This window comes from Mustela nivalis (genome assembly GCF_964662115.1).
Source record: "Mustela nivalis genome assembly, chromosome: 8".
Taxonomy (NCBI): domain Eukaryota; kingdom Metazoa; phylum Chordata; class Mammalia; order Carnivora; family Mustelidae; genus Mustela; species Mustela nivalis.
Window position 1 is genome coordinate 81,920,610 of NC_139027.1, and position 16,481 is coordinate 81,937,090.

General features: G+C 44.3%; 1 protein-coding gene across 1 annotated transcript in view; it reads left to right on the forward strand.

Annotated features, from left to right (window-relative positions):
• Positions 1–16,481, forward strand: part of SLC9A4 (solute carrier family 9 member A4) — a gene marked incomplete at its 5' end in the record, with an annotated part of 62,907 nt that overhangs the window by 5,836 nt on the left and 40,590 nt on the right. Inside the window, 1 exon segment of the mRNA XM_082747145.1 lies at positions 990–1,453. Within this exon segment, the coding sequence (XP_082603271.1) occupies positions 990–1,453 (464 nt within the window).

Here is a 16,481-nt window from a genome sequence, read left to right on the forward strand (position 1 = left end):
GATACACATGATTTGGAAAAGTCATCTGACAGTGGAAGGTGGAACGGGCTGGGGAGTTGAAGGTGAGACAGGAGACCAGGAAGCCAGTGCAGAAGTCAGGATGGGAAATGGGGAGCCCCTACATAAAGGTGGTGACTGTATGAATAAGGAGGAGGAGATGGTCCTTAGGTGCAGCTACTGAGAGACACAGATGACGAAATAGGGAGCTGGTTGCACGAGGAGTAAAGTGATGGGGGTTAAGGAAATGCAACTTGATTTCCTTCCCTTTTTTAAAGATGTATTTATTTATTTTAGAAAGGGAGAGAGTTTGTGAGTGGTGGGAAGGGTGGAGGGAGGGAATCCTCACATAGACTCCTCACTGAGCATAGAGGCTGACATGAGGGCTCCATCCCATGACCCATGAGATCGTAACCTGAGCCAAAACCAATAGTCAGACACTCAACTGACTGAACCACCCAGGCACCCCTTGATTTCCATCGTATGCACCTGACCAGATGGCAGTGTCATTTGTTAAATGAGGAAAATACAACAAAAGACTGAATTTTCATGTATTGGCTTAGTGGAAGGTAAGTTTGGAAGAAACTGACGGTGATTGATTCTGAATGAGCCTTAGAGGGTCTAGAGCCTCTCAGGGAGCCTTAGAGCTTCTTGCACAGGAGCTTCACCTCCTTGCTCTTCTTCTCTACTGCCCTCTCTGCCTTCCCCTGTGAAGTGGGGAAACAGGACAGAGGAAGAGGAAGGGACAGCAGACTAAGGACTAATCTGAGACCTGCACTGAGCCTGGCCTGTTAAGTACTTGATCTGACTGGAAGCCCTGGCAACACTTGCAGTCCCTGCTGCAGATGGGGTGCTAAGGCTCAAGGAGACACATCACCCCAGGTCTCATCTGCTTGGTTTCAAAGGCCTCTTCTTCACCAGTCTCCTGGTATCTTCATGCCAGAGCCATTTTATTAGCAAACATCTCAATGTAGTTCTCTGCTCTTTTCTAGGCTTCCATCTTTACCACAGACTACCAGGCCTCATGCCAGAAAGCTGCCTCCTCATCATAGTTGGGGCTCTGGTGGGCGCCATCATCTTCGGCACTGACCATAAATCTCCTCCCGTCATGGATTCAAGCATCTACTTCCTGTACCTCCTTCCACCCATCGTCCTGGAGGGTGGTTACTTCATGCCCACCCGGCCCTTCTTTGAGAACATTGGGTCCATCCTGTGGTGGGCAGGCCTAGGGGCCCTGATCAATGCCTTCGGCATTGGCCTCTCTCTCTACCTCATCTGCCAGATCAAAGCTTTTGGCCTCACTGACGTCAACCTGCTTCAGAACCTTCTATTTGGCAGCCTGATCTCAGCCGTGGACCCCGTGGCCGTGCTAGCTGTGTTCGAGGAAGCGCGTGTGAACGAGCCACTCTACATGATGATCTTCGGGGAGGCCCTTCTCAATGACGGCATTAGTGTGGTAAGATGTCAAAGCGTATCCCCAGGGAGAGCAGGGGTCAGGGTGGACCTGGAGACAGGAGTCTGTCCTCAGGGCAATGGGAGAAGGCTGAGCAGGACTGGGTCTTGGCTAGGTGGCGATAGGCTTTGGTCAATGGAATGTGACCCAAGTTCTGGTGACTTCCCTTATGACCTGCATCAAGTATATAATTACTTGCTAATAGTGTTTTTCATTCAGTAACCAGATGACCTCTTTAAAGAGAGAAAAAGTAGAGGACATATCTATCATTGTTTAGTTAAACTCAAGTTTTCACTTAGCAAGAAAGAACTGCTGCCAAGGGCTCATCTGGTTTTCACACTGGGATAAACAATACTTAACCATTTTTCTTTTCTCTCATTCACTGGACCTCATCCTCCTTCTTTTTATGTCCTTTCTGTTTGTTTGTTTTTAACGTGTTGCATGAGATGACGAAGTCGAATAAAAGATGGGGTAAGAAAAAAATTGAAAAGGATTTGCAAAAATACTTTGGCTGGCATATCTGTCTTGATTGCCTGACTCCTCCAGAATATGTGAATGAGACAATTTTGCTTTAGAACTCCCAGAGAGAAGCTGAGAAAAATTTAACAGGCTGAGTCAACACATAGTGTTAAGGCCCAGAAGATATCTTTGGTGCTGGGATAGTCAGACTAGGCACTCCCACTCCTTAGTTGTGTTACATTACTACAAACCTTCACCAGGTGTTAGTCTAGGAAACTTTTGTATATAGTTTGATTTCCCTTCCTTACTTAAATTTCTATCACATCACATGATACTAGAATGCACTTTCAGTGTAGAAGACTCAAATGGTGCAAAATTACACAGCATAAAAACACAAAAGCCTCCCCTTGTCCTTCTCCTTCCTGTCTACAGTAACTCTGATCAGTTTTTATTGGCTTCCCTGTCTTTATTATATGTGTATATGTATATAAGTGTATATGCACACACACATATATGTAGGTCTATATTATTTTGCATAAATTGGGTGCGATTTACATGTATTGCTTAAATATAACAAGTCTTGGAATTCATTCTATGTCATTTTAATTATTAGGTAGTGTTTCACAGATTACATTGACGATAATTTATTTAACCATTTCCTCACAGATGGATATTCAGGTTGCTCCCAATTTTTCACCTTTATTTTGTTTTCTTTTTTTTTAATTTCTCTTTAAAAAAATAGGATGTTGTATTGAATATTCTTGTTTCTGCATGCATCTCTTTTTGTTTGTGAGTATTTTTATAGGATATTTTGTCAGAAGTGAAATTTCAAAAGTGAATACCTTCAAAAATTTGAAAGACGCTGCTATTTTAATCACCTCCTCTTCATGGGGTTGATGAGGGAAGGATTCCTGCCCCAGGGATAGAAGCGACAGCTCACCATAAATAGATGACACCAACTAGATGCATATACTCACAGCCCAGGGGAGGAGGACGCTGCACACAACACAGGGCCACATGGGTGCTACACGTGGGAACAGAGGGAACAATCAGGGGTATGGGAGTAAGGCTTTGTTGTAGCAAGAAGAGAGGTGCCTCCTGGTTCCCACAGGACGGCATGATTGGTTTGTTTTACATAATTCCACAGGCTGTCTGGAGATTGACATCGAATACTCAGGGATGAGCAGGTATGGCACCCAGACCCAGCAGTAAGGAGGGCTATTTAGCCAGCAGACAATCAGACTGGGGAGGGAAGTTTGCAGTTACATGATTGAGGACCCTCCCAGCTTTACCAAATGACAAGGTAGCACATAACATTGGATCTTAATTTTAGGTCTTACACCATAGCTGCTAGAATTTTCTGGAAACTCCTTATGGTCTTATATTTTCCATAGACAGTGCGTTAAATATTAGTATATTAAGTATTTCCTTTATTGAATCCCACAACGGACATTGCTTCTTAATGTTTTCCAATCAAATGAGCAAAAACGGGTTAGGCATGTTTGTTTAATTTGCATACATCTCTTCCATGATCTTGCATCATTAGTGTTTTTCATGTTGTGAATTGGAGGTTCATATCCTCTTACAGTTGCCAGACTTTAAAAAACAACAACAACTGAGGATACCCAGTCAAATTGAAATTTCACATAAACAATGAATTTTTTTAATGTGTGCCCCAGTTATTGTATGCAAATACCACATCCTGTCTGTTTTCTTTGCTGGTTTTTTTTTTTTAATTTTTTAATTGATTTGTAGAAACTCATTATCTAAATTTGAAACCTTTGAGTATTACATGCAAATTAAATACTTTTTCTCATTCTGTCACTTAAAATTTTTTAGACTAAGATTTTTTTTATCTTATAAAAGTTTTAAATTATTATGAGCTCAAACCTAATGTACTCTTTTATTGCCTCTGCAATTTATATCTTGTTTGCAGAGATTGTATCTAACCAAAGAACATGCAAACATTTTTTTTTTAAGATCTTATTTATTTATTTTACAGACAGAGAGTGAGTGCCAGCCGGGGGTGGGGCAGAGGGAGAGACAGAATCTCAAGCAGAATTCCTGCTGAGTGCAGAGCCTGGTGCAGGGCCTGATCTCATGACCCTGAGATCATGACCTGAGCTGAAATCAAGAGTTGGCCACTTTACGACTGAATCACACAGGCACCCCACAAACATTGTTTTGTTTTGTTTTGTTTTTCTTTTTCACCTTTTACAATTAGCTATTTAATTCATCTGGTAGACAATGCTTTATAGTGAAGACTTCATGCTAAAGTAGATAGTACAGGGACAAAAGTCTCCTAAAAAGTAATCCAAGACATCTAGTTTGGATTCACCAAGTGAAGGAGACCCATACATGAAGTTGGAAGTCAATTTATTGATTCATAATGCAAATCTCTAACCGTTTAAGATGCTGAACTCATTAGGGCTCCATAGTCTTTCCTTTTGGGCAAGTTCCACAGGAAGCCAAGTTGTCAGAAACTGAGAGGGGAGGCAGGGAGTCCAGACTCCAGACTCCCGCCCTATGCCTCAGAATCACCTCGGTGATTCACCTCATGAATATCTGAATGTCCAAACCCCATCTCAGACTCTCTGAGAATGGAACCTGGCAATCCGAATTTAACAGGCACCTCTGATGATTGTTGACACTTGAGAACTCTTGGTTTCCTGCCTTTAAGTTGAGAGTAGCTGCTGTATCTTGATGTAAAATAGTGCTATGTTTGGAGCAAGGGCAGCTCTCTCCTCACACTGGGCTGGATTGACTCTGAGATCCCCTTTCCTCACCCCATTCTGTCTATAGATATTTTCATTCTTTCAGTGTTCTTACAATGGAGTAAGTGGCCTCAGCTAGGAGTCTATCCACTCCCAAGATGGCCCCTCTAAGCAATGAGGTGTTCATTTAACAGTTCACCTTCCAAAGATTTCACTTAAATCCAAGTTATTGGGTGTTACTTGCTTACTGTAACTCCCACTCCCGGCAGCGTCACTGAGGAGGCTTATCTGTGATAACATCAAAGGCACCTCTTGGCAGGCCATTCTGAGGTAATTAATTCTTCAACCTTTTCTTCACCAATGCCTTTCCAAATATCACTTCTTGTCATTTTCCCAGAACGTGCTATTTATAGCACTGGACTCTGTTACCTCTTTGGTGTTGCCTCTGAACTTGAGAATCTGACGTCCCTCTGAATTTTCTCTTGATTTTACATCTAGAGCCAATCACAGCTTGGTTTCTGGTTGGAGTTTCTTGGCTAACAAGATTTGTTTGACTTTCCCAGAGTTTAATTGTTTCCAGTTGGATTATTTTTTTTAATGATCATTTCAAAATAAAATTGCAATTTTCAACCCATCACAGTATCTGCTGAGGGCACTGCTGTGACCTCCAGTGGGCCAAGCTGTAGTTGTGTTGGCTGCAAGGGGGTCACCCACACATCACTCCTGGGTCACTCTGTGGTCGCCCACAGCACAGTGAGTATTAAGTGTGTGTTGGGGCACTTCTGTGACTCAATGTGAAACCAGAGAAGCTCCAGGGCCAGATTTAGAAGGCAGTTTGAAAGCAACTGGTATTTAATGCAGTCCAGTTGTATTTTGAGCAAAGGCCCTTGAACTCACCCTTTCATTGAGGAAGGGGCCTTCCCGAGGGCAGCAGTCACAAGCACGCTCTTTCAGCAGAAAGTCTGAGTCATCGGGAAAGCGATCTGTGATTTGTGGGTTACATGTGACAACTCCACGGATCTTTATCCACTGAAGAGATGCTTTCTCAGTAAAGAAGAGCTGTTTTAGAATTGTCGAAATACCAATTGGACCCTCCAGGTCTCTTGTCCTACGTATTTTTCCCTCTTGCTGAACATTTCACCAGATCACACTCTTAGTGGTGGGCAAAGGGAGCAGAGACAAAACCCGAATAGCTCTAATATGATCACTAGCACCCCCGGTTGAACGACATGGCCAAAGTCATAGCAAGGGACTATATCCCACCCGGGCCCTGGGTGGGATCACCTCAACCTCAACCCTTATTATTTTATTAAATTCTTGCATTTTACTATGACACATGACTTAACAACTCCATTTCACAGATAAAGAAAACAAGGCAAAGGAAGTTAAAGTAAATTGAACAAGGGCATTGTTGGTTAACAAAGGACAGTCTGGACAAGACACACAGCTCTGCCGCATTTCAATCTTTTTCCTTGTATTCTTACCTCTTGCCTTTCTTCCTTTTCTTTCTCTTTCTTCCCTTCTTTCCCTCCCTCCCTCCTTTCCTTCCTCTCTTCCTTCCTCTCTCTTTCTCTCTAAAGATTTTATTTTTAAATAATCTCTACACCAGGCAAGGGGCTTGAACTCACAACACCGAGGGCAAGAGTTGCCTCTCTACCCACTCAGCCCATCCTTTTGAGCTTCCAACTCATGGAGTCCCAAGGGATATGAGAGAACCCATGTGTTACCACTGAGTGCCCTGGGCTCGTGTCCACTTAGCAGGGAAGCCAGTGCTCTTTGAATTGGCTAACGGGGCCGAGTCCAACTTATGGCTCCGGGAAAGGTTCTGATCATCTCTGTGTCTCATTTCGGTAAATATTGGAATGATGAGATTCCTTAGCTCCTAGGGTCACTGGAAAATTCCTATTAAACATGCATGAGTACTCAACATGCAGGGAGCGCTCAGTGAGTGTATCGCAGAAACTCTTGGACACGGCATGGCTGTTGGCTTACTCTTAGTGGGCAGTCGGTTTGAAATACGGTGCTACTTCATTTTCTGGAGGCAAATGGTTCTCCCTGAGGGAGGATTGTTTCTCCCTGGTTTTCCCTGAGTCAGTCAGTTTCCCGGTCAGTTTGCTACCAAAGTCTCTTTTGTGTCTCATCTCTCCCCATCTTCCCCCTCCTCCACCTCATCTGAGAGGTCCAAGAGGCCAGCACAGGCAGGACTGACACTTGAGCCGGGGCGGAGGATTCCAGAGCAGTCTGCTCCTGACCGGTACTCTATGCTCTCCCACCTCTCTTCCTCTCTCCCTGCGCTTTCTTTCCCTCTGACTTTCTTTCATTTGTATTCATCTGGCATCTTGCTGCGGTGGAGTCCACCCTCCAGCACAACAGAGAATGAGAGAGTAGTAGAGGGAGGCAAAGGAAAATATTGGACTGAACACAGACCTCCGGCCCCTCACGTGGCCGGTGCTTCATGGAGATTTCCTTATTCAAGATTCACTGCAACCTGATGTGGCCAGCGTTGTTGTCCCCACGGCACGAAGGAACAGTATGTATGGGTTAAGAAGAGAGACACCCCCCACCCACCCCGGATTCCAACCTCCAGGTTCGCATCTCCTGTTGGTTCTTCTTGCTTCTTTGAGCCTCTGAATTCACAGATCGCCAGGTGCTTATGGTTCTTCATTGTTATTTTTATTATAAAGACACAGATGGTCTGGAAGTTGTTTTTTGGATACAATTTATTCTATGTGGTTCAGGAGCCAAGAGACAGAATGAAAAGTTGCCCTCCCCCTGCTTTTCCAGCCTGGTTTTCTAAGGCAGAAATCCATAGCACCAGGTTCTTCACAGAGAGCTTTTGCCTTTCATTCAATTTACCCCTTTGTTTATTATGCATGCTTGTTGCTGGCCTTAGATCCTAAATTGCCGGACCCCTGATGCTAGAATTCCCTGCCCTCCTCTCGTCTCATCTTGCCATCCCTTTGCCAACCTAACTTGGCAAACTATTTGCCAGGTGAACCCCGTGATTCCGCTCCTAGCAGCTCCTGCCATTATTCCTATGACCTTCGGCTCATGTCATGATCCCAGGGTCCTGGAATGGAGCCCCAAACTGGGCTCCCTGCTTCTCTCAGCAGGGAGCCTACTTCTCCCTCTCCCTCTGCCTGCTGTTCCTCCTGCTTTCTCTGTGTCAAATAAATAAAAATAGAATCTTAAAAAACAACAATGAGGAAAGGACCAGGTTCTGAGAGTTTGGGGGTTGGTGAAAGTGGAGATTTAGGGATGTGGTGTGTCTGGAGAGAGCATGGAAGCTCCACACACTGTCCCTGTGCCTTACCCTATGCACCCCTCCATCAGGCTGTTTCTGAGTTATAACCACCTATACCAAACTGGTAGTCTGGTCAGTAAAATGCTTCTCTGGAGTCTGGAGGGTGAGTTCTGTGAGCCATTCTGGCACATAAATAGAATCTGAGAAGGGGGTTGTTGGAACCTCCTTTTTATGTCCAGCTGATTAGAGACACAGGTGACAACTTGGACTTGTGATTGCCATCTGGAGTGCAGGTGGGGAGGACATTCCTGTGGGACTGAGTCCTTCACCTGTGGGGTCTGACACTATCTCCAGTTGAGTTAATTGCTCAGAGTTGTGGGATTAATCACACTCATAGCTACTGGTGTCAGAACTCGGTGTTAGTAATAACACAAGTCCACCTATGTGAGTGCTTCTGAGTCAGGAATCTCCTCACACCCTAGGTGATGCCACGTTACCCGGTCGATCAGGCAGTCTAAGCTTTTCCTAGAGAAGTGCTGTGCGCAAACTTGACTCTTTAGTGGGCATGGTAGGCATTATTTTCTTGTCCTCTTTTTACCTCCTTATTTCCTTATTTCAACTTATTCAGGCTCCTAGGATAGGAAGTGAGAGGCTCCACATACAAGTATACAGTTTCCTCTGGCCAAGAATATAGGGAGCTCAGGGTAGAAGACAGAGGCAAAACTTACAAGTTGTACAATCTTGAGCAGGTGGCTCAATCTATTTGTGTCTCCATTTTCCTGTGTGTACAATGGGATAACTGATCTCACCTCAGAGAGCGGTTTTGAGGAGGATATGAAAAAATACACAAAGATGTCTGGCACATAGTAGTTAATGACTAAATGTCCCTTTGTCCTTCCCATATTTGAAGGGAAGTTCCACACAAGAAAGGCAATCTGGTTGGCATCTGTTGGCATAGAAATGGGAAGAAGCCCTAAACCACAGACAAACTGGGCCCTGGAGCCTTGGCTGGTTGGGTGTAGGTGCCTGGGGGGTGAAATTTACTGCCCCCGCCCTTGCAAGGGCTCAGCAAGTGCACCCGAGCTGTGAGACTCCTCCCCCATGGCTGCTTCTGACCCACCAGTGGTGGGGAGAGCAGGTGTCAGGTGCTCGCCCAGCCAGGGGCCCAAGCAATTTCCTTCAGACATGTGCTTTCCACAAAACATTTGGAAGTTAGCCCACAGCTTTCACTGGCAGTGAAATATAGTGCTGACTATGAGATGCAGGAGTGGGCACACGCCTGCACACGTGTGATGCAATGGCAAAAAGAACTTGGGATGAAACAGGATGTTGGAGAGGTCACAGATTCACCAATCTGGAGGAGGCAAATCTGACTCCTAAATGTCCCCAATTGGGTGACATTGTTACCTCCCAAATATCCTATAGACTATTGTTCGCCAGCAGCCTGAAAGATCTGTCCCCTAGATGCATGTCCCAATTCAGGAGCTTACGCAGTACAGGGACAGAGAGGGACACTGCAATCATTATTTCACTGGAATTCCTCAAACTTGATTCACATACACTTGTTTGGTTCATTTTCTTTGGGTTGAATAAACAATGATTGCAGTGGGAATTGTGTAAATCGACTTTCCTCCAGCCTACGCCGTGAGCCCTTTAGGGGTGGTTAGAGCTCCCTCCAACTCCCAAGTGCAGGAAAAAAGAACAAAGCCTCCCTGGTTGTCAAGTTGTCCTTCCTTTGTCAGGAGGGTGGTTGAACAGCTGTGGAAATGAATTTGGAAAAGAAACACTTGGGGAGAAAATCAAACTCTGTAAGCCTTTAGAGAACAAGCAGAATGAGCACAGAAAAGCATGTGCAAGCACTTCTTTCAGAACCATAACGACCACGCACTGCACAGCGACTGCGCTAAGTGCCCGGATGCAGGAGCTCAGGAGCGTTGTCTCAGCCTTTGATGAGCCACCAGCTATCAACATTTGCCTTGTTTCTTCTTAGCTGTAAATTCTTTTTCTTGCCCTACAACCAGGAACCTGCCTGTTCTTCTGTATTGTTTTTTTCTGTTTGTCGATTTGTTTAATTTAGAAAGGAGAGCCTGCACATGGAAGTGGGGCGAGGGGCAGAGGGAGAGACTCTCAAACAGACTCCCTGCTCAGCGTGAGCCCCACTTGGGGCTCCATCGCCCAATCCTGAGATCATGATCTGAGCTGGCCCTGAAATCATGAACCCAAGAAACCAGAGACCGGAAACCAAGAGTTGTTTGCGCAACCAAGTGAGCCACCCAGGTGCCCCCTTCTGTATTCTCTTACTGCCCTTTCAAGCCATAGAGATTTCTTAGGAAATTACATAATTCATTAATAAAAGTAATTGACTTGGGAGAAAAGCCTGGAACTACAAAGAGAGTTTCCTAGTTCAGTGGTTTTCAATGGAGCCCACCCTCCTGCATTCTCAAGGGTGAGTTGGGTGTGTCGGGCTGTGGCTGGGAAAAAATATGCTCAACGTCAGGTGAAAAGCCCCACGAGTTGGCTGACAAAGAGTTTCCCTATAGCTTCCTAAATGATTGTGTAAGGTGAACAGTAGGTCCAGCAGAACCTGTTGCACAAGGCTGCTCTGTGACGTGATACCGAGACGGTGGGCTGAAGGGGTGAAGTCATGGGTACTGTCTGGACTGTCTTTCTCCAGATTTTACCCCTCACAACCCAGGACCAGCTATGGTCCTTAGTAAGTAGGAGACTCACAGCCTGGGAGAAAAACGGAGAGATCATGAAACCCAGAGCCTTAATTTTTAAGGATGCAAGTTCAGTCCTGTTTGAACCAGAGAGCTCCTGAATTCGAATCATCTATTTACTCCTCATTCTTTTATTCACAAAAAAACTATTACTGAGCAACCAATTTCAGTTTCTGAAAGTTCATTTTCTCCAAAGAAGCCAATCACCGAGCTCGTCTCCAGTGAATTTAAATCTACTGGTCACAGCTGATGTTTGCTTTTATAGTTAATAAAATTTCTGAGGTTAATAGCCTTTAAGTGACTTTTCCTGCCATGTTGGTGTACTAACACCAGATGGTGAAAGATAGCCCTGTGGGCATTTGCTCTAAGCTGATGAGAGGGCGGGGGAGGCTAAGCTGAGGTAGACTTTGGAGTGCTAGGCTGCGACCTTCCTTGGATGGTAGTATAGGTGAGGAACAGGTGTTGGTAGGGGCCACGTGATGACTGTTAGGTGAGTTTTGACCTGCTGAGCTTGAGATAACCTATAAGCCATTGAAAAGAATTTTCCTTGAGTTTTAGAAATACGAGTCTGGAGTGGCGGGGGGCAGGATCTAATGGACGTGCATGCTTGGAAGCCATTGGCAGGTAGGTGGTAACTGTAGCTTTGAAACCTGGCAGCCCTCCTTCCTACCATTCTTCGGGCTGAGAAGAATTTTCAGGCTTTTTGTATGAAAATGAATTTCTCAAAGAAGCTTCTTTGCTGGGCCCCCTACATCAATAAAGTCCTGCCGCTCGCACTTCTCTTTATTAAATCTTCTGACATCTCTTCAGGTCATCTTCTTGGCCTCTGTTCTCTGAGGTTCTAAGCAACATGTATTCAGAGATATCCATCGTAGGAGAGCTGGGAAATCTCGTGTTAAGTGTCCTGTCTGGGGTTGCTGATCATCTCTTTCCTTTCTTTAGGAGTGAGGCTGAAGCTTCCTCCATTCTGTCTTTTATTTTATATCATTATGCAGTGCCTGTAGGTCATTGCAGGATTCCTTAGTTGATTTCCTTTACCCGTCAGAGCCAGCGGTTGTCAAGGAAATGCTCTATGACAGAGTTTAATGTGTCCATGACCCTTCAAACAAAAGAGAAAATTAGCTGGGCTTATTATTTAATTTCCTGTAAGGTCGTTGGGTACAGCTCCCTCTGACAGTCTTTGTACCTGTCCAGTATCTGATGGAGAATAAGGATCCTTTTTACTGTGATTCTGAAATTTCAATGCTTTTCACATGTATGTGGAGTCAGGAATTAGTTAGGCTTTTTGTTTTTAAGGAATCGAGTTTATGGTAAACTTAAGGAATGAGATTAGTTAAAAAGACATACACAAAGTCATCAGGAAGATAGAAGATAGAGATCCCAAAGTAGTCTGTTAGGGCCACCATAATAAATAGCACAGACTGGGGGGCTTACACCAGAGAAATTTATTTTCTCAGACTTCAGGAAAAGTCCAACACCAAGGTGCTGGTTGGGTTGGTTTCTGGTGAGACCTCTCCTCCTGGCTGGCAGCTGGCTGCCTTCTGGCTGTGACTTCATGTGGCCTTTCCAGTGTGCGCTTTCTTGGTACCCCTTCTTTTTCTTATAAGGACACCAGTCTTACTGGATTAGGACCCCTCCCTTATGATCTTATTTTAACTTAATTACCTCTCACTAGACCCAATCTCTTATTCACTCACATTCTGTAGTACTGGGTGTTAAGACTTCACATAAATTTGAGGGGGACACAATTCAGCTCAGAGAAGACCCATCAGGAACCCTTCAGGATGCTTTACTACCAGGTCTCATAAAAGCTGTACCTGGGGGGAGCCTGGGTGGCTCAGTGGGTTAAGCCGCTGCCTTTGGCTCAGGTCATGATCTCAGGGTCCTGGGATCGAGTCCCACATCGGGCTCTCTGCTCAGTGGGGAGCCTGCTTCCTCCTCTCTCTCTCTGCCTGCCTCTCTGCCTACTTGTGATCTCTCTCTGTCAAATAAATAAATAAAATCTTTAAAAAAAAAAAAAAAGCTGTACCTGGAACCAAGCTGGTTTTAGGGGTTTCAGAAGTACCTAAAGTTCAGGAAAAGAAACAAACAAACAGAAAAGTAAAATCAATGAATCACTGAAGTAGTCGTTAGTGTAAGTTTATGTGCATAGACCCAAAAAGATGTCTGCAAACCAGGAGCACTCAAACCAAAACAAGGAATGAGGATATGTTGTGAGCAAGAAGCTTATCTAGTGTGAGGGCAGAGACTGTTCTTTATAGTGATTGGTTACGATATTAGGATTGTCTTAAATGAAAGGGAATTGGTTAGTGGTCACTTCATATCAATTTTAGGGAATTATTTAAGTTTTGCTAGAGGGCACCTGGGTGGCTCAGTAGGTTGAGTGTCCGACTCCTGGTTTCGGTTCAGACCATGATCTCAGGGTCCTGAGTTCAAGCCCTGCATCAGGCTCCACATTCAGCAGGATGTCTGCTTGAGATTCTCTTTCTCTCTGTCTCTCTCTCTTATCTACTTGAGATTCTTTCACTCCCTCGGACACTTCCCTTGCTCGCTTACTCTCTCTCTCTCTAAAACAAACAAATAAAATCTTTTCAGTTTTGCTAATGATTTTCGAAGGTGTATGCAAAGAGAGACCCAGGTGGTGCTAGCCTGGCTTGTCTCACAAAATAATGTAAATTAAGTGTTGCTGACTAAACTGGTTTTGTCTGCTCAGGAAATTTTCCACTCTGGTTTCCATTTGTGTTTGGCTTTCACAGAATCAAGAGTTCCTAATCTTCTGATTGTCAGGAAGGTCCAGATTATGCTGTGGTAATAAACATCCTTCTAAACCTCTTATTTCTTATTTACACTACTGGTTTCTCATGGGTCAGCCAGATGCTCTATTCATCATGGTTGCTCGGGACCCTGGGCTTATAGAGCAGGCACCATATTGAACATTGCTGGGCACTGCTGGGAACTGTGCCACAGGGTAAAAGAGTTATGGAAACTCATCTCATTAAGCAAGTGTCCCATCTCATAAATGATACATATCACTCCTCGAAACTCATTCAAAATCAAAACTTGGCCAGGCTTAGTCATATGGTGGAACTGAAAGTGGAGTTCTACCAGGTGCCTCGAAGGAAAAGAACTATGGGCTAAACTGTGCTAATAAGTATCACATGATCCCTCCAGAGCACTGCCTCCCCCACCCCCACCAGGCCCACCATGGATGCACCATGGGTCAGTTGCTTAGAATCTGCTCCTTTGTATAGCTCTTTCCAGTTTCACTCCAAGTAGAGTCAATGTAATCTACTCAATTATCTTTTCCACTACTCCTACTCACAATTCTTACTTCTTTGTGCCTCTTTATCATCTCTTAATTGATCTCATGGTATTTATTTGTCTATACCTAGTCAAGTCTCCTGTATTTCTCAGAAAATAGAGTTGCTATAGATCATAAACAGGGAGAGGATATTCCTGACAGTTACGTCTATGGACAGTTTTCTCAAGAGTCTGTGTACTCTGTTCTTGAATGGGAAGTCTCATGTTAAAAGCCGCATGCAGCTACCCCTTCCTTAGATTCAGTGTCATAGCAGTCACCCTTACAAGGAGCCACTGAATGGTGGGGAGTATGACTATGATGTCATGAGGGTTTGTGTATTGAAAGGGTTTTGCAGTGGTTTCTGGTTGGTTAGTTTGTTTGTTTTAGATTTTTATTTATTTATTTATTTGAGAGAGAGAAAGAGAGAATGAGTGATCATGAGCAGGGGGAGAGGCAGAGGAAGAGGGAGAAGCAGCCTTCCCACTGTGGAGGGAGCCAGATTCGAGGCTTAATCCCAGGACCCTGGGAGCATAATCTGAGCTGAAGGCAGACACTTAACCAACGGAGCCACCCAGGTGCCCCTCAGTGGTTTCTCTCTATCTCTCTCTATCTTTTTTTCATTTATTTGACAGAAGGATACACATCAAGACAGGGAACACAAGCAGGGGGAATGGGAGAGGGAGAGGGAGAAGGCTTCCCACAGACAAGGGAGCCCGATGTGGGGCTCGATCCCAGGACCCTGGAATCATGACCTGAGCCGAAGGCAGACGCTTAACGACTGAGCCACACAGGTGTTTCCTCAGTGGTTTCTCTTGAAGGGTTGATGTTATTATGATCTTGGGAGGTTTCATGAACTTCTTCAAGGGAACATAACAGGACTATTCCCTGAGGCCTCCCCCCCCCCCCTGCCGAACTGTTGTGTTTTACACTGTTTGTGACACATCAGATGTGTGGCTGTGTTTTCCTATTTCCTTCTCCAACTCTCCAGACTTGGTGTTCTACAGTTTAATTTAATTCTGACACTAATTCTGAATTAACACACAGATGAAGGACTCAGTCCCATTAAATGGCCCCCACTTCAAACATCCATTGCAAGTCTGGGCCACTCATACCGAAATTGGCTGCACAATTGGGAGTTCCAAAACCCTCTCCTCATGTTTGATAATTTGCTAGAATAGCTCATAGAACTTGGGAAAGCACTATACCTTGGTTGCCAGTTAGTTATAATGGATGCAAATCAGGAAGAACCAAATGAAAGAGAAGCATAAAGCAAGATATAAAAGGAAGGGTTGATATTCCATGTCCTCTCCAGGCGTGCCATCAACCTGGAGACTTTCTGACTCTGGTAGTTTCAGATTTTTCTGGAGGTTTCATTACATAGGCATAATTGATTAAATCATTAAGCACTGGTGATTGAACTCAATCTCTAGCCCCTCCACCTGCAGATCATGGAGTGGGGATGAAAGATACAACCTTCTAATCACTTGGTTGGTTCCTCTGGCAACCAGCCCACCTCCAGAAGCTCTCTGGAACCCGGACAAGAGTAACCTCATTAACAGAAACTCAGGTGTGGTCAAAAATGGTCCATTATGAACAACAAAGGATGCTCTTCTCACTCAGGAAATGGCAAGGTTTTTAGGAACTCTGTGCAAGATATTGGAAACAAAGACAATAAATACAGATTTTTCTGTTATATCACATTACTGCATCTCCATCTCGAGTGAAGAGGGTAAATCTGATCTTGTTTCCATGAATGCCATGGACATGTTTGAGATTTAGCATTGGCTGAGATTTCCCCTCCAATATGTGAAAAAGATCCACAAGATTGTGATTGAAATGAGTCCAAAGAAAATCTTTTACAACTTTAATGACATCCAGAGCCGTGTAATTTGGAAAGATAAGAATTGTTTTTCATGTAGTCATAGGGACTGTGTCTGTAAGTGTAGTCTTCTTAAATTATATGTGCTACTTTAGCTTCTCAAACTAGCATGCATCTTTCTGGCAGTGTATACCGGTGTCCAGGGACAGAGCTGGCCCAACTGACTTTCCTAGACCCTGGGAACAGACAGAGTAGCTCTTTAGAACCCGGAGGGCTATGCATAGGAGTTTTCGTTTGTGGCAACAACATGCAAATCTTTGAGTCTTAATCATATCCCCTGTGTTTCCTCTAGATTTGAGAATCAAATAAACTCCTAGGTCCCACTAACACTCATTCAAATTCGCCTTTTTTGGGGACTTGTGGAATGTCTGGCCCCACATCTTGGCTTCACTCCTTGGAATATGAGCACATCTGCAGAGGCTGTCTATATGTGGGTTGTTCTAAGGTCAGGCAGAAGGTACAATGGGACCGAATAAACTCATTGAGCTGGGATACAACCACTAAGCTTCTGTTGTGTCCATTTTGAAACCTAACATCACAATTTCCTTTCAAACACTCAGCCAAGATTTTTCTCAAAATCTGGCCTCACTTAGCTTAAACCAAAGAGACCAATATTATAACAGCTTTGTAAAATATGCTGGGTACAGTTGGATAGATATTGTCCAGGTCAGCCATGTGCCAGACATTCAAAGGGCATTTAGATGCACAAGAGAT